At 44.0% G+C, this 21520-nt stretch overlaps 1 protein-coding gene across 2 annotated transcripts in view; it reads left to right on the top strand.

Moving 5' to 3' along the window:
* The window catches only part of Adamts17 (ADAM metallopeptidase with thrombospondin type 1 motif 17), a 346209-nt gene that overhangs the window by 231692 nt on the left and 92997 nt on the right, over nt 1-21520 (top strand). For both annotated transcript variants that reach the window (XM_047540680.1, XM_047540679.1), the window contains exons 13-15: nt 1321-1487; nt 8437-8564; nt 20044-20164. In XM_047540680.1, the coding sequence (XP_047396636.1) occupies nt 1321-1487; nt 8437-8564; nt 20044-20164 (416 nt within the window). The remainder of the gene's footprint in view (nt 1-1320; nt 1488-8436; nt 8565-20043; nt 20165-21520) is intronic.

The following is a 21520-nucleotide window of genomic DNA, read 5'->3' as shown; positions in this document are numbered from 1 at the left end:
CTTTTCATTCTTATGCTGAATTTCAATCAAAAGCATAGGGTGAAAAAAAAAAATCTTACTCTATCCTAATGATCTTTGCATCATGAAGATAAATGGAACCACTGAGGTTGTGTTTTAGTCAGGTTTTTCCCTGCTGGGACTAAAAGATCTGACCAGAACAACTGGAGAGGAGGAAAAATTTATTTGAGGGCTCTCGGTTTCAGAGGTTTTAGTCCATAGAAGGCCTGCTCCATTATTCAGGGCTTGAGGTAGGTCTACATATCATGGCAGGAGAGTGTGGCAGAGGGAAGCAGCTCACATGTTGGTGATCAGGAAGCAGGAGAGACTCCACTGACCAGATGCAAATATGTATACTCAAAACCACGCCCCAATTCCCACTTCCTCCAGCCACACCCTAACCCTTCAGTTACCACTCAGTTAACCCCTATTAGGGGATTAAATCAATGATTGGGTTAAGACTCTTACAACCCAATCATTTCTCTTCTGAACCTTCTTGTATTGTCTCACACATGAGCTTTTGGGGGACACTTCACATCCAAACCATTACAGATTGCTTTGGACAGAGTCCTCCAAGGACAGCACCCCAGGGCCTTATCAGGAAGCTAGGCAGAGCTGTGCTTTGGCCAGCCAGATCAGTGTTCTGGTGCTCTATCTTGATGCCTCTCACACACATGAACTTGGCCAGTGAACCCAGCCAATCTCCAGCATTGCTTAGAATCTCATTTAGGTACAGAACACCTGGGACTCAAGATCGTGGCATTGACATTGTGTGATTTCACTTGCTCTGATGAAGGGGCACAGCCAGGATCTAAATGATCTCCACCAAAAGCCCATGAGCTTGTGAATTAATCATTCTGATTCTTTTCATTATAAAGTAAAAGAGAGCTTTTATTTACTCATCCTAAACTTGGTGACCTCCAGAGTATCCCTAGGAATTATTTAAACATTTCAGAGAAGTTAAAAAAAAAAAAAAAAAGAAAGAAAGAAAAGAAAAAGATAACCACCACATTTCCCTTGGAATTGTCTATATTACATACATAATGCCAAGTTTAAGTTCAGCATCTTTGTCAAACTGATACTTGCTATATTCTGTTTCCACATGACCTTGATTTATAGTCCTTGGATGCATGTTTCTACTGGTTCACTTAAACTTGCCTTCAGTGTGTGACTGGGGTTGCCCAGAATGATCTGGAAGAGCAGAAGCGGTTGCTTTAGGAATCTTTTCCCACCTCTGTCTTCTTCTGGCAAGGGGGACAGCTGTGGAGTGTCTCTGCTGTTTCCACAGAACTGGCTGGTTAACACAGACCTTCTTCCTTCTAGCCCCGGACCTGGAGGCACACACTGCCCGGGTGCCAGTGTGGAGCATGCTGTCTGCGAGAGTCTACCCTGTCCCAAGGGTCTGCCCAGCTTCCGAGACCAGCAGTGCCAAGCACATGACCGACTGAGCAGCAAGAAGAAGGGCCTGTTGGCAGCAGTGGTGGTTGATGGTAAAGGCACATGGATGGCAATTCACAGTGGCTTCCTTCTCTCCTCCCCCAAGCACAATAAAAACCACCTAAGGAGACTCTTAGGGCACACCCCCGGCCCCAGACTCACCCAGCAGATTGCTCCACTGTTATGCCCAGGCCAGCCATGGCTTCACTTCTGGAGCAGGGATGTTGATCTTGAGTGACCCAGCCCTCTAAGAGCTCCCAAGGCAGCTCTCAAGGCAGCAGGCCATATTCATCCTGTACCCCCATTTGCAGCAAGTTGGGGGTACAGAAAGCCTGCCTCTTGGCATCATGTGCTGAGGGACAAGGACAAAGTTTGAGAATAAGGCTTTATAGGAGTGGGAGTGTGTTCACACATGTGCTATTTTATTTTCCAATGTTGGTGCTTTCCTGCATTGCTTTTCTTGGTTTATTTTGGATTGGCTCTTACTCTTGGGGGGTGTTGGGGGAAATTTTGAGAACAGTGTAGAATCTGGGAAAGATGATAATAAGCACAGGTCACATTTTCTTTCCAAGAATTTTCTTCCAAATCAAGAGACTACACAACTAGGCTGCTGCCAGAATTTCCAATGGCTGATAAGATTCAAGGTGGTGGGCCATGTCTGTAGGATTTGTGATGTCTGTTTATTGTAAGGAGACCTCAGGGCCTAGTTTGGGGTGTTTCCCCCCACCATCTAAAACTCTTCCTCTTCAGGAAACGAGACTTTGTGTTGTAATGCCGACAATATGGTCCCATTTACCAGGCATACCACATGCCAGGCACACGTTAGCTCTACATACATCATCTCATTGAATATGGAAGATAAGCTGTGCAGAAGATGAGAGGTGACAGTTTACGTGACATGTCTAAGCTCCTGCAGCTGAAAAGAGGCAGGGGAGGGAGCCAACCACAGTTCCAAAGGAGTAAAGTTGATTCCGAAAATAAACCAGTCATCATCTGGTTCCCAGTGCTTGAAGAAGACAGGAACCGTGACTTCATGGGTGCAGAGCGAGGGAGCCTTCAGAAGAACTAAAGCAACTGGGCCCGCTTTCCAGACAACTTCTGAAGTGTTTTACGGAAGAATGATGTTTTGGCACCAGGTCTTGGGTTTTTTCCCTGTAATGGGAAGAACCTTTAAAATCTCCATTTTGCTATTTGCGATTACAAGTTCGTATATACACAGCTGTTTGAAGGTAGCAGGCATCACCAGCAACAACAGCTTCAGCTTCATGGCTTTTAGCCCAAAAGCCTGACCCATCAACTTTGACCTGAACTGTGAAAGGGCACCTGATGTTCTAAGTGGTAGCAGGTAATATCAACCAGATCATCTGGGAATTCATTCAGAAGTATTGGAGAGCTCGTCTGACATTTTCCTTATTTAAAAAGAACACCACCTTTGAGGACTGGGTAATTGTAGCTGCACTGTCATTTATCCAGCAGAATTCAAGAGAAACTCAGCCTTCCCATGCTTGACTTTTCCTACAGAGGAGGGCAAAAGAAATTCCACCCTCCAGAAAGAACATGCACAGCTGGAAGCACAGGCTTGCAAAGAGAACCTCACCTCTCTCTGCCTGGATGTTATTCTGCTCCAAGAGGAGACCAGGGGCTTCCCGCCATCTCAAGCACATTCAGATTCCTAATCTGGGAAGATAGTCACAGAGAGAGCCTGCCATTTTTCCAACTCAGTGGCCTCTTCTGATGAAAACCAGCCTATTTCTGAACCTGCAACTGTGTCCACAAGGCCTGATAGAGACACTTTTTTGTCATCCCCCTCTTTACTGGAGTCAGACGAGATCAAGTCTAAGACACCCTTTTTCACCTCCACTCAGCTCTTTGCACGAAGTTATTTTTCCTTTGGTTGCTTGCTTTAGTTTTAAGTTCTCCTGCCTCATTTATTCAATGTAGAAATCCACTTCAATGTCTGTTTTTCCAGAGATTTCTCCAAGTCCAGCTTAAACTTCTGCTTTACTTCTAACCACTTTTGGATGCTGAGCTCTTTGGTTCTCTTATCATCACAGTGTCTGAGACTTCTGTCTGCTCAGATCCCCCATCCAGGAAGCCTCACTGAGGCTCTGTGGAGCCCTCGCTGGGTTTAGAGTACATCTTTTCACTCACTTGCTTTTTGTTTCTTTCTGTCCAAGTAATAACTAACTATAGCTATAGTGCCACTGCCTTTGATCTGACAAGTGCCACCCAGTTTGATAAGGACAACTAACAGGCCATAAGTGTTTTGCCCTTGAAGGAGAGACCCCAAGTTCAGGGCTTTGCTCTAGTGACTCGACACATCCTCCTCTGGGGTGGAATAGTCATGACTTCTTGCATATTTGGCTTCATTTCTCTCTCAAATATAAACAGAAGCCAGCTTTTTTAAAGGAGTATTTCACAAGGGTGAACACAAAATAATAAATGGCCAATTCAGAAGGCAGATTATAAGTGTTCTTCTCAAAATTCACTTTATAAAAGGCACAATTCTAGCTCAGCCGTGATAGGAACGATTCCTGTGGTTGGGCTCTGGGCTCTTCTGAAGCCCATTATGACTACCCTATTCATAACATTGCTATCGCTGCGGAATTCTTTGGCGAGTGACGCACAGTTCAAGAAAGGAGAAGCAATATTTTTTCTTTTCTCTCTCCCTCTCTTTTTTTAAAGAATTCTTGCAGAGGTAGACTTTCCAAGGGGGGACTCAGGACCACAAATCCATACCACCTCCAAAAGAAGACAAAGACTCTCCTTAGAAAGGATTTCTATGTGGAAAAGCCTTCAGACAGAAACCCATTGAAGTGGCCAGTCTCCAAACCCACCCTGTTCCTGCCTTCCCCGTGGAATCTCATGGACATGGAAACCTTTAAAGGTTCAGTCCTCTCTGCCCAGGCCAGCAGCAGGCTGCATGCCCATCTAAGTGTCAGAAGGCTCAGGGAAGGCCGAGTCTGAATATGGTGGTATAGTCCCAGCTTCTCCCTGGCCCTGCAGAAACCCCTCCAGGTCTGAGCCTCTGGGGGATGAAGGAAAGCTGTGGCAAACATGCAGAGTATCTCAAAGGACCCAAGGGCCAGGATGAGAGTCTGGGGCCAGGGCCTCTGAAGATGTCAGGACCTTCCTCCATGGCCTCATCAGTCCTGACTACCTGCCCCCACTACAGACTGTCTCTTCCATCACGTGTCTGTGTGCAGGCTGATGGAGCAGCCCACAGCACCTCTTATGCAAATCAACATCCCTTATCCAAATCTTTTGGGGCCTAGTATGGTTCCAAATTCAGAGAATTTTAGGGTTATAAAGGTAATAACAGCACATCAACCAAATATTAATATCCCTGGTGAGATCCCCAGAGGCACCCTGTGGTAAGGCTATAGAAATCCCAACCAGGGAACCTAAGGAAAGCCTCATTGAGGGAGATACTGACTCATGTTAGTCAAGGATGGTTTTGCTTCCAAATGTGTTTGCCATAAATATAAGGATACACCAGAAGTTTTCGAGTTTTTTGTATTTCTGAATTACAGATAAAGGAGTATAAGCCTTCCTTGGGATCCATCAACTATGAAGAGAAATTATCTCTTTATATCTAAATCACAGTACTGAAATCTTAGGAGAGAGGCTCTGATCGGTCTGGCCAGTCAGGTAGTTGGTCCAATCAACTGAGGCAAAAGGGAGGCTTCTGAGAAGCCAGTCTGCCCACAGGCAGACCAGTCTCAGTCAAGATTTCTTCTCAGCACACACCAGCCATGCAGGAAACTGAAGGGATGCTCCAAGTTTCTTTCTTTGAAGTGTGTGACTGTATAACTTTTGAGATTTGACCTTTTTCTATATAACTAGGAATATAAGAGTATTAACATTGCTCAAAACTGAGACTCACCGTCCCGTGTTAATTATTAGGGTCTTTAATATCTGAGATTAATTTCTTAACTATGAAAGCCCGAAAAGGAATATGTAGAGAGTTCTCCTCAAGTTTCATAAAGGTGATCTCCCTTCAGGAGACAATGCTGGAGGTGGGGATCACTCGGAATTCTGAGTGAAAAGGAGATAAACAAATAGAGGGAGTCTCATCCAGGCCAAGGAAGGAAGCACACCTCTGCATTCTGTTCTGGAGCACAGGTATCCTAGACTGTCAGGGACATGGAGGCCAGTGTCTATAGGTGGGAGAGTCAAGTGCAGGTAGAGTGTACCTCCTTGCCTGAGGTCATGGCCAGTATCCATCATCTGAGCTTACTTCTCCTGCTTTAGAGTCTCTGCTTGTCTGATTGTCAGACCAAAATCCAGACAAGCAACCTTTATCCCTTCCCAGACCGGTCTTCCCAACTTTCCTCAAAATATCCTCTACTTTTCTACCCGTATCTCTTTTCCATTTCTGCTCAAATGAGAGTATATACTCAGAAGCTAAAAATATCTGTGAACCTAGTAACTTACTTCCAGCAATGTTTTTTGGTTCCAAGAGTTCTGCATTCAGCGTGGGCAGTGATGGTGGAAGGAGTTAAAAGGTCAGGTGTGGCCCTGATGATTGAGGCCAGGCATGCACGTTCTGTGTGCTCCACATGTTCTGTGTGCTTGTCTGCATTGTGGACAGCATGCACCTGAAATGTGTAGATGCAACTCAGCATGCTGTCTGGCATATAATTGATCATAAATATTATTTATGATTTTATCATAATCACTACCATTGCTGTGGAATGAATCACCTCAAAGCCCATTACTCCCAGTATTGAGTCAGGACTACAGCCTAAAGGTAATTAACATCCAGTTTCAAACCCCTTTGATTAAGGGACAGTTCTTTACAGTAAAACATTAGGGTGAGCTCAATATGCATAGTGGACGCACCAAACCTTTCAGACTCAAGAGCTGTGTTGCTTCATCTCCCCCACTGACTCCTGGAGATGCTCATGGGGAACCTCAAATGGCCCCAAAAAAACACCTCAGTAATCTTGTCAGACAAGCTTCCCAGAAGTTGATCTCAACTTACGTCTCTACCTTCCATAGTTCCACTGGCCACTTCCTTGGGCCGATCCCTCTGAATGGAGATACAGCCACCCACAACCTGCCAGCACAGGAAATGAGTCATTCCTTCTAGGTTACATCCAGCCCTCCAAAGCTCACTCATCTCATGGGACTTGCCACATTTTACCTGATCCAGGATTTGTTCCATAGTTGTCCATGGGGCCAAAGGATGCTTTACTCGGTCTTCTTTCCCCAGCAGAGTCTACAGAATGCCCCCACAATGAGCTGAAACAACTGAATCAAGCACTTCCTTCAAATCCCTGGAGCTTCTTTCTAGTTCTTTAAGATGATCTCCCTCTGAATGAGTGACTGTCATCCAATTAGGAAAGACCCAGAGACCTGGAAAGATAGCATCTCTATGACAAGGACCCTGCAACTGAGATGCCAAGGTCCTCCAAGTCCACATCAGCTATAGAAGCCCTTCTCTACCCCTGCTTTTGCTCAACTGAAACCACCAAAAGGACCCATTGGGGAAGGCTGGTAGTGGAGACAAAGGCCCAGCAAGGCAGCATAAAGGTCTTTCACTTTCTAAAGGTTTTTTTTTGTAAAATAATACTATAAACAGCATTAGGGTTGGGTCACTGTGAGAGAAAAGGTGTGCTCCTCTTGCTCAGATACAGAAAACAAAATCTAATAATTTGTTCAAAAATATTTACCAAGACCTTCTGTGAGCCTAGGCTTTGGGCCCAGTCTGGGGACAGACCATGAAAGGCTGGTCCCTCTTCCCCCAAGGACTCCCATCCCACCAGTGCTTCAGTTGGAAGGCATAAGTTGAGAATCCCTTATGCAAAATGCTTGGGACCAGAAGTGTTTCAAATCTCAGATTTTTTTTCTTTGATTTAGGGATATTTACACACACACAGTGAGATATCTTAAAGATGGGAACCAAATCTAAATATGGGATTAGTGTTTACTATTCACATAGCCTGAAGGTAATTTTACACAATATTTTTAGGGTGCCTGTGTTTTGACTCTTGCCACCTCATGAGGTTAGGTGTGGAATTTTCCATTTGGAGCATCTTGGATTTGGGATTTTTCAGAACAGGGTGCTCAACATATGATTAAAATTCATCCTGTTTCCATGCCATTAGCAATGGAGCCTGCCTTGTAAGAATATTTTTATGTATGAGATTTGTTCAAATAACTATAGGACAATAGACTAACAATCAGGGGCTTTAATGGAGATGTGTGGAAGCTACACATAGAGGTGTCTGTCCTCCACGTCAGAGAAGGAAGGAGAAGCGAGAGCTCTGGGCTAGAAGTTTCTGGGATCATAGCAGATTTCTAGGAAGCCAAGTATGGATTGCAGGCAGAAGAAATAACCTAGGCAAACTCGTGAGAGTTGGAAAACTCAGGAGAGCTGGAAATTCACCGGGTTTTAGGAGCATCAGGAACGGGAGTTTCCATTCTGCCTGTTGACATAGCCAGTGGCCTCTGTGTTGCTTTTCTGTACCTTGCTTCTGCTCAGTGTCTTCCAGGTCCTTTATGTCTCACAGTATAGCTCTGCAGTTGTTACGCAGAAGCTGGGGCAACATTGAAGCTTTTAGCAAGAACCACTATCATGGAGACCCTGTGGAGCCCACTGCACCTGCCCAAGGGCATTCTCTTCACCTTCCCCTCCTTCCCTGACCCCTCTAGCAGTGGCTCCTGGGCTCACCCTTGACGCACAGTCAGCTTGCATAGAGGTTAGCTCACAGCGGTACCTTTGTTCAGCCTGGTGTGTTTATTTGCAAAGAATAAAGAGAATCGGGAGAAAACCCACACTGTCAGTTACCTGAGCCTAAGGGTGGTTTTCCATGTGCTATGTCAGGTGTTCAAAGAAACTGGTACGTATTTCTGAAGATGTGCACTAAGTTGCAGTGACTTTTGTTTACCTTGCCAATCTCTTCCTTGGGCTTGTCCATTGCCCACGTGTGCCTGCGCCCACAAGACCCACATGCGCCTCCCCATGTCAACATCTCCCAATCTTTCCCTCCTCAGATAAGCCGTGTGAGCTCTACTGCTCACCCCTTGGGAAGGAGTCCCCGCTGCTGGTGGCTGACAGGGTCCTGGATGGCACTCCCTGTGGACCCTATGAAACTGACCTCTGCGTGCACGGCAGGTGCCAGGTGATATGCTTTTCATTGTGTCCTTTGTGGGTCCTTGGAGGGAGGATCCCTCTCTCTAAGTGGGGCTCATGGTAGAAGCAAGACCTTGGGAGGTTGGGGGAGTAGATTTCTCAAGGAGACACCTGATAGTGCTCTTTCCAGCAGCTAGCAGTACCTGCCCCACTGCCCTGCTTTGGGCAGTGACTGAGCATAGGGTCCAGAAGGAATCAGGTGCCTGAAAGAATAGCAGCAGCATAACCATCTCAAAGCTTTTAAAATTGCTTTAGACATCATGACCATAAAAAAGAACAGGTAGGTGTTAAAATGAGAATGGAGGATGAATAGAGAAGCTGTGTTCTGTTTAGCTGCAAAAGATTTAATGAAACTAAGCAATCACCTTTGCAGGTGATATCCAGGAAGGTGGATTTGCCTGGCTTTGGGGAGCATGCCACTCATTGGTATATAGTCCCCAAAACTGTCTTGATTTGGGGTGTCCATGACTTGTTAGAACATTGATCAATATTAAAAGAGCACAAACAAAATTTGAAGAGGGTGGGAAAGAGGAGAAGGAAGGAAGGAAACACTACCTCCACCTACATTAAATCTGCCAGAGCTGACAGCCACCTGCTGTGCACTACCTAGTCTCAGTGCTTCTAGCCTGGTGAGCAGAAGTCACTCTGTGCTCCCTGTTCATTCATCAGAATAAGCATCTCCTGATGTGTTGCAGCAGCTGGGATTGGAGGCAGGGTTGAGAGGCTAACAGTGTCCAGTGCTCTGAGGGCTAAGGCACAGGTGCCATCTCCTGACCACTCAAATCAATCTGAGCATATGAAGAAGCCCTTGTGTCTGTCCACTGCAGCTGCTAAACAAAGTTCCGTAGACTGACTGGTTTATCAGTGAAAGAAGTTTATTACAGCTCTGGAGATAGGGAAGTCCAAGATCAAGGCTTTGGCAGACTTAGTGTCTGAAGAGGGCTTGTGTCTGTAGATGGTGACTCTTGTTCTGTCCTTGGAGGGGTAAGAAAGCTCTTATGGAGGCTCTTTTATTAGGGTACTAATCCCCTTATGAGGGCTCCACTTTCATGACCTAATCACCTCCTGAAGACCCCCACCTCCTGATACCATCGCCTTGGGAGTGAGAATTTCAACCCAGGCATTTGGAGGACACAAACATTCAGAGCATAGCACACAGGGAACCCCTCCTTCCTCAGCTGCAGATGCTTGGTCTTATCATGGCTATAACCACATTCCCTCAACTGTGTCTCAGCAGGTGAGCCTACCATGAACTGTTGGAGATGGCGGCTCAGAATCACCATGCCTTAGGTATAGGATGGAAGACCAAGGCTTCCAATTTTCACATTTCTTTTAGCCTCCATACACCAATCCCTTTGTGAATCTAATCAAGGAGTTCACCTGCTGAGGGCCATCTAGGAATTAGGAAATTCTATTTATCAATATTATTAGGAAAAGAGAAACCAATTCCCAGAAACCACATGGCTCTTCTTACTTCAGTTTCCACACCTTCCAACGCTAACACCAATCATTAATGCTTAGTTTCAAAGAAATCTTAATGACATTTGAAAAAAATGGGAATCCCTGGAGTCGTGGAGGGAGACACATTTGTCCTCACTTAATTGTGGTTGTACACAAGCCAGTGAATGAGCCTTGGGTCCACTGGCCCATGTAGGCAGGTGGCAGATCTGCATTATTCTCTTTGCTTCCCCATTGCCTAACAGAGTTTGTAGACCTCAGTGTTCTGTGAGTGATGACAAACAAAAGGAAGGAATAAATGGAAAGACAACAGCTTGGATGTTCCTGCAGCAAACCATTTCAATGTGAGTGGATTTTTTCCTGCAGAGTCCAAGCCAGTCCTTAAGTGAAGTGTTTCAGGGGAAAACCAACCAATATCCAGGCCCCTTTGGTACCGCCTGGCTTTGTTACCAGATATAGATAAGTGTGGGCAATAAACACTTGACTCTGAGAGTCTTGGCAAGGCAACCTACCAGGAAAGGAGACAGCAATGAGTTCCTGAATGGGGTGCTCAGGGCTGCTTCCTTGCCGCAAAGAATGTTCCAGGACCTACCCCTTGAACAACAGGAACAGCGCTCGTATGGTTACTACTGAAAAGAGGTATTGCTGACAGTTATCAGTAAGCCTGCCAGCAAGCTAAGTGCAGGGTTTGTTTTCTTCCTAAACTGCACACTTCCCTGGGCCACCCTGTGTACTGGTGTGTTACAGACTAATGACCTAATGCATTTGCTAACAACTTCCCAAATCAGAGCTTTTATACATTTAGAGCTGCACCAGCTCAGCAGCCCTGGACCCCTTGCCAGCATCTTCTACAGCATTCTTGCCAATAGGGAGACATTTCTCAGAAACCTGAAATTCTCTAGCCAATTATGCAAGACATAATTTCAGCTCCTAGTGGTCTATGCCAATGGGCCTCTTCCATGACCTTTGTTTTAATCCCAACCTTTTTATCTGGGGAATTATCCCTGTAGTTTGACAGTGGAACTGTCAGTTCTCTAGTCAGTGGAACAAGGGCAAAATGTCACACATGCCATTTGAGTAGCCTTAAGTCTGTGGATGTCTGGCACATGAAACCCAAGCCCATTCTGCTGTTTTGTGTTGTCTGTCTTAGGCAATTTGGGCTGCTACAGCAGAATACCTTTCAGAATACAGCCTGAATGACTTTCAAAAAGCAGACATTTATATCTTAATGTTCTGGAGTCTGGAAGTCCATGATCTAGGTATTAGCATGGTTGGTTCTGGTTAAGGCCCCTCTTCCAGGTTGTAGACTGCTCACTTGTTGTGTCCTCATGTGGTGGTCTATTCTTATAAAGGCACTAATCACATTCACAAGGGCTCCACCCTCATGAACTAATCACCCCCAAAGGCCCCACCTCTAAATATTATCACATTGGAACTTGACATATATGTTGGGGGCAGGGGGCACAAACAGTCAGTCCATTGCCAATCACATTGGTGATAGAAGTGACATTAGGGCACATGTCTTCCCATTCCCAGATGTTACTCCATCCCCATGGAACCCCCTTCTAATCATACTCCAGTGCCTCAGCCACTGTCACCATCATTGCATTTGTTGTCACCTGCACTGGGCCTATACTAATCAAACAGAGTCAGTGGGGACAGAAATGTAGATGACAGCATCTTTCACAGTGCTCCATGGCATCTTATGCTTGTCCATCGCATCACCATGCCAGTGAGGAGGCTACATTCTGGATGGATGTGCCCTGTTGACCAGCTGCCTCCAAGCAGCCCACTTATCCTTTCAGAAAGGCCACCTCCCCATAAGTGGCAGCAGTACCTGCCTGCAACCACTTCATGAGATTAAAACTCTGAGAAACAGTGGTTTCTGAAAAAAGTTTTAGACCATCTGCCATTTTTCTAACACTATTCTTTCTTTAGACAGGTGAAGATTAACCTCAGCTTGCTTGTAAGTCAAATCTCACAGAACTCCAAATTTTTAAAGGTGTAGTGAATGAATTTTTATCCGAAATTTTTGAGCATACTTAAATAAGATTGTAAATTAAATACAAATACAGTATTTATGCCTCATTGCAGTAATTGCCAAAATGGAATTATCTGCATTCCTGTGGTACTTAAGAATGAGTAAGGCAAGGAAAATTGGTTAAGGAAAATAATAGTAATCATAATTTAAGAAAAAAATCTAAGAAATCTAGTGAGCAAAGGAACTGTATTTATTCACAGATGAACTATTTAGTTGCAAGGGATAAAAGGTAGAAACTCCACATTTTCTGTAGGACAGCAGTTACAAAAATATTGCCACGGTTTGCTTACTCTCTTTTCCCTGTGTTCCCCGAAACTATAAATTTTGCTATTTTAGGGTAGCAGAGGAATCCTGGGAAATTTTAGGGAATGTAGTAACTAGTTGGTAGGATGCAAGGCTCCAAAATGGCATTGTGAGTAGATTCCACTAAGCTCCAAATAGCTGGCTGATTCAAACCATAATATGAAACATGGAAATGCCATTTTATTCCATTTTTATTAGGACTGAGTTAAGTTTCACTTCAGTGAGTCACAAATTACTTAACATGCTGAAATTAAACTTAACAGCACTCATAAAAGTGGGAGGGAATTGGGGGAAGAAACAAACATATTTTTCAGCATGCCCTATAAATCAGGAATCCTATCATTAATGATTCTAGTATTGGCCTCCAGAAGCAAAAAACCCAAGACAATAAGTCTCATATATATATATATAACTTGCTTCTGGAACTACTGACATAAAATGGGTAAGTCAAACTGACACATGGTGTTACCATTGAAGGGAATAGATCCAAATATGCCCGAGAACCAAATATACTTGATTTTCTTGAATGCTTTGTTAGCTTATGCACACTGTAGTCAGTCTACTCTGATTAGGGGCATATTTCCTTGGGACCACAATTTGTACATCATACCAATAAACACCAAACCAAAATAGCCGTGAGATTCTTCAATGGAGGAAGTATGTCTGATCAATATATGTTCCCCTATGAGCTGGCTCCCAAGAAAAACTTTGACTGCATATTGAAAAAAGAGAAATTGTTGAGTAGATGAGTGAATGAATCACCTGCTCTTAGGACTTTAGTGATTCTAGAGTCTGGAGTGCATGTCAATGAACCATTTTCATTCTCAAATATTTATTGGTCTCCCATTTTGTTTACTAAGGTCTACCCAGTAACTAGAGTTACTGGTGGAATATGGGTCTATCTGGTGGAATATAAGAGAATTGTAAGAGACTCTGGCCACAGAGTACCCTATGTGAAGAAGGGGTACAAGGCATGCATACTTAGGCTTATAATTCAATAATGTCCTCCTCCTTGCTGCTTTTGCTACTTTGTGACCCTATGGCTGGTAACTAAAGTGAATGGCCTGTGGTTGCCAAACCTTTATGGATGACCATTTCCATCCAGAACGCCACTCAACCACAATGATAAAATAATATATAGCAAGCACAAACTGTAGCAATGAAGAAAAACAAAAGAAATTCTCCACCCCTTTCCAGAGGTCAACATGGATGGAAGTATCATCGATGGAGTAGAGCAACAGAAGCCAGAATTGATGCAATGGAGAATTGCAATCAGAGCAGAGGTTAAGAGCCTTAGACTTGGGAATGGTGGTTAGAAGTGAGAGTTGGTTAAAAATAGTAAGATGAGACACGGGCTGCATACCATATGGCTGCCCATGCTCGGGCCTGCAGGCAGATCATGGCAGTTGCTTGGTAAAATATTAAGGGACTCCCTTCTAAAGTATGGGTTAAACTATTCAAAAAAACTCAGAGCAGGAGATGTGGCCTCTATTGTTCAAATAAGCCACTCTCCCTTCTTAGCTTAAGAGTACACTCCAGCTTCCCTCCCACCAGTCCTAAAAGGAAACTTACCATGCAACACTGCCCACCCTCAATTATAGGTCTCCCTCCACCCATCCTTCTGTTCCTCATTCTCCAAAATGAGTGTGCAACTAGAGATTATCAGCTATTTGGAGAAAACCAGCAGCATGGACAAGAAAGACCAAGAAAAATAAACAGAAAAACTGACCCTGACAGAAAATTGAGATGATTATAGAATCAAACAAGCATGTGGGCAAAATAATTTTGAGACATGGAAGAACTCTGAAATTTTATTTTCCATGCATTCATTCTGGAGAAATTATGTGTAGTTTAGCAAAACAAGAATGAAGTCAAGAAAGAGGAAGATGAGTACTACAGGCCCTGGTGGAAATCACCCAGGAACCCAGTGAATCCTGACACGACAGCTGTGCAGCTGGCCTGAAATCTGCATTCAGTTAAAATTCAAACAAGAAGTCACTGGCCTCCCTCCAACCAAAGAGATAGCATGAGGCAGGATTTGGAAGATAGCTACTAAGTTGAAGAAAGCAAGTACTATTTCTTCCAACCAGGAAAGAAAGGGGAAAAAAAAAAAAAAGGAAAACATCCAAAGACCATAAAATTCTGTACAAGAAGGACTGCCTGGATGAGCCAAAGGAAAGGCATTCTCACCATTCAGCCCGGTGTGCGCCACTGTTGCCACAGCATGTCGTGGTGGCAGTCTAGTCACAAGACTCAGCTGCACCCTGGATCTGTGCAAAAGCCTTGAGAGATGCACCAAACAGAATTCAAAGCAAATGACAAGAAGACTTGGCACAAAAATTATGGAGGTAAAAGAGGAATAATCCATACAGACTGAAGCTTGAAATGTTGCATTTTCAAGGTGAAGATATGTGGGCAGATGTTACAGCTGATTGAAAATGATCTCGCATCATGAAAAAGATACCTATCTTTTTATACATTGACACTGCTAATAAAATGAAGTATGGTTCACTTTAAAAAAAAAAAAAAAGCTGTACAAGGATGTTCTAGTTCCAATTCAAGAGAAGTAAACTGCCTCTGGTTGGGGGAGGAAATGATGTCAGACTGGGGATCCAGAAGACAGAGGCAGAGACCTTTTTGGAAAAAAAGAATTCTAACTCCCACTTTTTTTGTCTGTGGCTCAGCTTGAACGATGAAAGTTCATCATTTCTAATGAATTTACTGAACATGTAAATTCATGTTGCTAGCCATACGTGTGGTTGGGTAGGTGAGGGTAAGAATGCAAAGAATAATAAGACACCGTCCTCCATGCACTGACAACCTGACACATAGGTGAGACCTTAACAACAGGGCAAAGATGTGAATTAGAGCCAAGGAGAGATTTGAGTTTTAATATATCAGAAAGCTCATAGGGTAGGCTTTTATTTTTTCATGCATGATAACTTCATTGAACACATTGTGATGCTAGGCACTGCAGTGTGCACTGGGTGTTCTGTAGGACAGTATGGTAGCTGGAGAGATCTAGCTGACACATCAAGACACAGATGGTAACTGGCAATCATCTGCAACACTTTGCTGTAACAGACCTCCCTGCAGTGACTGGATCTCTCCCCATCCAACATACAGGTAGACCATGTGAACTCACAAATGTGATTATTCCAGGGACCAGTATGTGTGCAGGAGAGAATAAAATCATGTCATAGAGAGTCTCAGTTGGGGGTGTGGCAGGTCTCTTGAAGGAGATGGCATTTGAGGAAAGCCAGCTTGGAGGAACCTGAGGGGCAGAGAGCTGCAGGCAGAAGGGAGCAAGAGTGAGACTCCCATGATGGAGGGGTAAAGAGGCAGGATGGCAGGTCCTGAGAAAGCTGTTGGGAACAAGAGGAATTGGGACCCTGGAGGGTCTGGATATTTTTCAGAGCATAACAGGGATTGAAGCAGAGGAGTGAAACAATCTTGGAAATGGGGAATTGACTGGTGGGGCCAGAGTAGAACCAGGGAAATCAGTAAACACCTTGCTAGAGGTGATGGGAACTTGCAGGAGTGGGGCTGTTAGGAGCTTGGATTCAGTATACTTTTAGAGGAAGAGGAAGGTGAGATGAGATAGTGAGCACTAGGGTGAGATCATGGAGGGTCTTGAATTGCTGAGCGTGAGCATATCCAATAGACGGTGGTGCTCAATGGCCATGGCTCTTCTCACGTGGTGATTAGTCTGTCAGTGCAGCAGAAAAACAGTCTGATAGTTCATGTGCTGAATAAAGAGGGTCTAAACCAGGAAGTGGGCCTGAGCATGGAGAAGAAATAGACACTAGAGCTTTTTAAGGGACAAAACCCCAGACTCAGCAACTAATGACTTGTCAAGCAAACCAAAAGTGGCTTGGAGGTTTCAGGCTCAGAGATCATGTCTATCCATTTCAAGGTGATGGTGGGAGTATTCAACTAGAATTAAGAACTAAGAAACTTCAAAAGTTGGCCCATAGGGTCCAGTATCTGGGCTAGAAATTCCAGGAAGTTGCTCAGCAGACAGTTTTGAATGTGAGTCTGGATCGGGGAGGGAGAATTGGGTTTAAGAGTTGTCTGCACAGGAGAGTGATTGTTAAGTCCAAGAAAGAGAAATTAACAAGAAAGCCAAAGAGGAGCAGGAGGGCTGGAGCACATTCAGGGAGCTGCCCATACTCAGGCAATCCAAGAAGTGAGAGGAGAGAGGAGGAAGAGTTCAAGGAATTGGAAGAAAATCAGACAAGAGCCACCTCTGATGACCCTCCCTCCTTGGTCTCTGGGCATATTTGGGCACAAGCTTTGATACATTTGTTAGTTTCTCTGTTGCTGTAGCCCCTGTCTTACACATCTTTATTCCCCAGGTTAGGTACATAATAGAAGTGTAGTGACTTTTTTGGATGAATTTATATACAGTCAACCCTCCATATTGACAGATTCAGCCAACCTTAGATGGAAAATATTCAGAAAAATAATTGCATCTGTAATGAACATGTACAGATTTTTTTGTCTTTATCCCCTTAAAAGTTCAGTATAACAACTTTTTATGTAGCATTTACATTGTTTTAGGTATTAGATGTATCCTAGATATGATTTAAAGCATAGGGGAGGATGCAAATACTTTGACTTTATATATGGAACTTGAGCTTCCCCAGATTTGGATATGTTTGGAGGGAACTTGGAGCCAGTCCTTTGTAGACATGGAGGACAACTCTATATAACTGTAGGAAGTATGGTGTTACATAGTTGGTCACTAGATATTATGGTAGAAAGTTGTTTGTCACCCGTGATCTTCGGTAGGGTTAAAGCCTGGGCATGGATCCAGAATTCACATCCCTGATGAATGATACTTCTCAATTCTGGAAAAATGACCCTTCCTTTGTCCCTCTCCAGCACACAGGGCCAAGCACTAGAATTTTTTTAACTACATTTTGCATATTTCACTGGAACTGTCATGATCAAAAGGAACCTGTGCATTCGCCACCAGCTGTATTCCATCCTCTGTCCATTAATTATGCCATGGGACCCTGTTGTCCCCTGAGGCCCTTTGGTGTCACACACACCCCGACTTAGTCAGCAGAACAGGGCCCTGACTGACCAGGAGTTTGAAATCTCAGAAGTGGGAAATGGAAATTCCTTTCTTGCAAAGGTAGAAAAGTAACTAAGGATTCCCAGGATAACATGGGAAGGTTTTAGAGAGTTTATCATTTAGAGTGTCCTTGGTTTGATCACCTTTTTCTCTTGGAACACCAAAGCTCATAAATGCAATTGTTAAAGTCCTCCAACACTCAGAAATGACTTACATTGTGTTTTATGGTAGCTTCAATTTAAAAAAAAAAATCTCAATGCCTGCCCAAAATATTATACATCCCTTTCACAGACTATAGTAAATGGAGAAAGTGCCCCAGAGACAGAGTGGTTTGATTGTTGCCCTTTAGGCCTCAGATTTGCTAATGTTCAGACATGGACATCCCCATATACCCTTTCTTTAGGTTCAAAGGTGCTCAGGGAACTCCAAGCAGCATGGGCAGAACACAGATATATAACAGCCCTGGAGTAAGCTGCAGAATTAACTTAAAGGGCAACTTGGTTAGAACCTGATCTGAAAAGCCCCCTTCATGGGTGCTGGGAGAAGCTGTCAGGACCATGCAGGACATTTACTTTGAACATCTTGAAACTGTTTAATCAAGAAACCCTATATGAGGTGCAGGACAAGAAGTCTGGCGTGAAGCCAGAGAATCACTATGACAGCAGGGATGTGGTTAGAAGTAACAGGAAGCCGGCATAGGAAAGATCTAGAGCTGTGAGCACCTGAGAGAGATGGGGAAGCTAAGAAGGAACAGGTATGGGTGACACAAAGAGGCCAGAGTGAGGGGCCAGCTCTTGTGGTGTTGGCCCCGTGGCTGTACCACAAGCTGACTGGAGACTTGACAGTGGAGCTCTGAAGTAGCACACAAACCCTCACACACATGGTCCCTGGGGTATTTGCTGAGCTTTCTGCTCTGAGCAAAATTTTTTATATCTTAGCTTATCTGTGTTCTTAACCTCTGTAGTTTTATATTGAGCAATTTCTCAGCAACCACCTGGCAGGGTAAATGAAGAATCCAAGCAGCCCCTGCAACATGCTCCAGTCCAGGTGTCCTGTCACAGCCAGCTTCCTCCAGGTCACTGCCCCTGGGCATTGCAGTTGATAGCCAGCTCTCATCTGTGTCTTGATGTGTCACCTAACTCTCCCCAGCTGCCCTGAAATCTACTCTTTTGCATTTGCTCCCTACCTGGCCTCAGGCCACTGAAGCCTCCTAGTTTGTCCTTTATCTTTTTGAACCATTAATAATTTTGATCCATTCTTTTCAAATGTTTCCCCTTTTCAGTTTTTTAATGGCTACTTTGGATTAAACTTGTTCAGTTATCAGCTTATCTTAAAGTCTGTACTGAAGCACATCCAGGTATCTTATCATTTTTAGACATATAATAGTTTCACAGTTCTTTCCTAAAGAAATTAAAGTACCCAAGAACTATTAAATAGACGACCATTTATCTAACCCTTTGAGTAGCAAACACTAGTGGAAATGTAGGGTGGTCCAGCATTGTCAGGGGTACCTGAGAACTTGTTCCAAATGCAAAGTGTCAGGCCTTCCCAGAAGCTCTAGGGATGGGATTTAGCAGACTGAATTGTAACTACCCTTCAGATGATTTTGACACACACTTAATTTGGAGAACTGCTGCCATGAAAAAGCAGAGGATTCTGGTTCCACTGGAAGCTGTGGGGATGGGCATTGGCCTCCAGGGAAATGCTGTGCAGCCAGCTCTGCTCCAAGCCCTGTCCTGCAGATGGGAACATGGTTTGTCCCCATTCAGTCATCTATGGAAAGAGCTAAATCTACTTCACCTGGGTTATCTCGAGCTCTGGTTTCCTTTGTGGTCTAAAGCACCTGTACCTAAGCTAGGTGTGGAATTTTCTGAAAGTATTCACTTTAACAGAAGAAAAAGATAAAGGGAGTGTTTAAGCAGTCTAACTAGTGAATAAACACCCAATGTTAATCTAAATAAATGCAGGTCATTTTGCATAATGCAAAATTCTCATGTGTGCTTTTGCATTTAAAGAGAAAATAAGAGTTGAAAGCCACTTTCTATTTGTGATGAAACTTGGGCTATGCCAAGAGTAGACTATGGTCACCCTGACTCTGTTCTCAGAAACATCTGCATGGTTTCTGCAGTATGTTGAGACTGTTGGCTACTACAGTCAAGACACAGGTGACCCTGCAGCCCCAAAGGAACAGTTATTTTGTGAAATTGTGGTCACACCAGTTGATATGTGGGCTCCAGCCTTGGGCACCATAGTCATGGGCCTGGTGCTTCAGGTCTTAATGCAAATCCATGGGCATTTTTGTCTTCCCATGCCCCTCTCCTCCATAACACATACTAAAAAAATGTATTTGAAAACTATAACTAGCACTGTGGGTAGAAAGACTAATATAATTCAGGCTGGATTCTATTTTTTTCTCTTCTGAATTTAAAAGGAGTTAAAATATTTTCTTGGGTCTCTGAAAGTATTGGGGACCCCGGGCACTATGCCAACTGGGCCTCATTTAGAAGTCAACCTCACAGAAAAACTTCTTTAAAACTCCTCTGAATCCTAGCCACAAAATAACCGGGCCCTCTGATTCTCTAGAAAATCGGCTGTGATGGCATCATTGGGTCTGCGGCTAAAGAGGACCGGTGTGGTGTCTGCAGTGGGGATGGCAAGACCTGTCGCGTGGTGAAGGGCGACTTCAGCCACTCCCGGGGGACAGGTAAGTGCCAGGCTGAGGGCTGCTGTGGATGTAGGACAACCAACACATGCTGTATATTTTGTCTTATTTGCCTAAAACTAATGGTTTCACAATGACCCTCATCTCATATTTAAGGTTGAGATGATAACTGATAGAGGAATGGGCATTTCCATTTGGTTTCTGGAAGGTGATATTTTAGCATGAATCCTGCCTTTTTAAGTTCCTAGAAGTGAATCATTGGCTTGTGCAAAGGTGCAGCATCTAGCATTCAGTGATACAGCCCCAAGATCTGTGGATCAGTGGTGGCTACCTTGCTCATTGTCCACTTTTATCAGCCCATCTTCAGGTGTGCACACAGAGAAGGTGGCAAAGACACGTTGTCACATAATTTTTACCTGTTGATGGAAGAACTTTTCTCTGTTCCTGAATTTTCTGTCAGTAAAAGTAGGATACCATTTAAACACATGTCTAAAATTTGCATGAGCCATATGATGCCAGAGAGTCTCAGATGTCTCTGCCCACTGTGACCCAAGAGGAACCAAATCTCTTGGTTTCCAAACCTAGACATTCCCCCAGCAGCATCCTTTGAGAGATACAACAGCGCTCAGTTGATGAGACTTCTTCGTCTTTTTATTTGCACCACATACCTTTGCAGCCACAGGCTGCTGCTTCCAGAATCGGGAGGTGGTTTTACTGATGCCTTGCCCTAGAAGACACTTGCTTATGATGTCCAGGGAGCATCTGAGGATCACACTTAATAAAGAGAGCACAGGGCAGGCAAACCACCTAGAAGATGACTTCTTAAAGCCTTAACGAGTATCCACTCACTAACATCACCAAGAGAACTCTGGGTGGAACCGAGTTAAAACACTTAGTGTTTTAATTTCTACAAATTGCTTCACATAGAAGCCTTTTGGTTCAGTTCTACCCAACAAGAGAACAGAAACATAGTTTTAACTCCCTGTCCCACAGAACAGCCCATGGGACACAGCATAGAGGAAGCATCTTGTGTATGTATCCCTTATGTGGATAGAAAACCAGATCTACAGATATGTCCCTTCTAGATACCCGTGGAAAGGACAACCCATTGTACAAACATTTTGCAGGATCTTGTGAAAGCAGGATCCAGAGGTAAAAGCAAATGCTAACAAATTTAAAAATGAAATTTCAGACCCAAAAGACTGGTTTCAGGATTTTAAGGATAGGCATCTAGTCATCAAAAGCTTTTGTGAGAACCTATATCTGTCACATGGTTCCTAGAGAGCAAGGAAAAAGGAGATGCTGTAACAAGTTGGTTTGCCAGGAAGGTGCCCTTTGAAGCTGTGCCATTCAGTGCAAGAGGCACTGGGTCACTTAGGTTCATTAAAATTTAAATTA

The sequence above is a fragment of the Sciurus carolinensis genome, chromosome 2 (assembly GCF_902686445.1).
Source record: "Sciurus carolinensis chromosome 2, mSciCar1.2, whole genome shotgun sequence".
Lineage (NCBI taxonomy): Eukaryota > Metazoa > Chordata > Mammalia > Rodentia > Sciuridae > Sciurus > Sciurus carolinensis.
The sequence above is the reverse complement of the archived record's forward strand: the minus strand, read 5'-3'. Positions and strand labels throughout refer to the sequence as shown.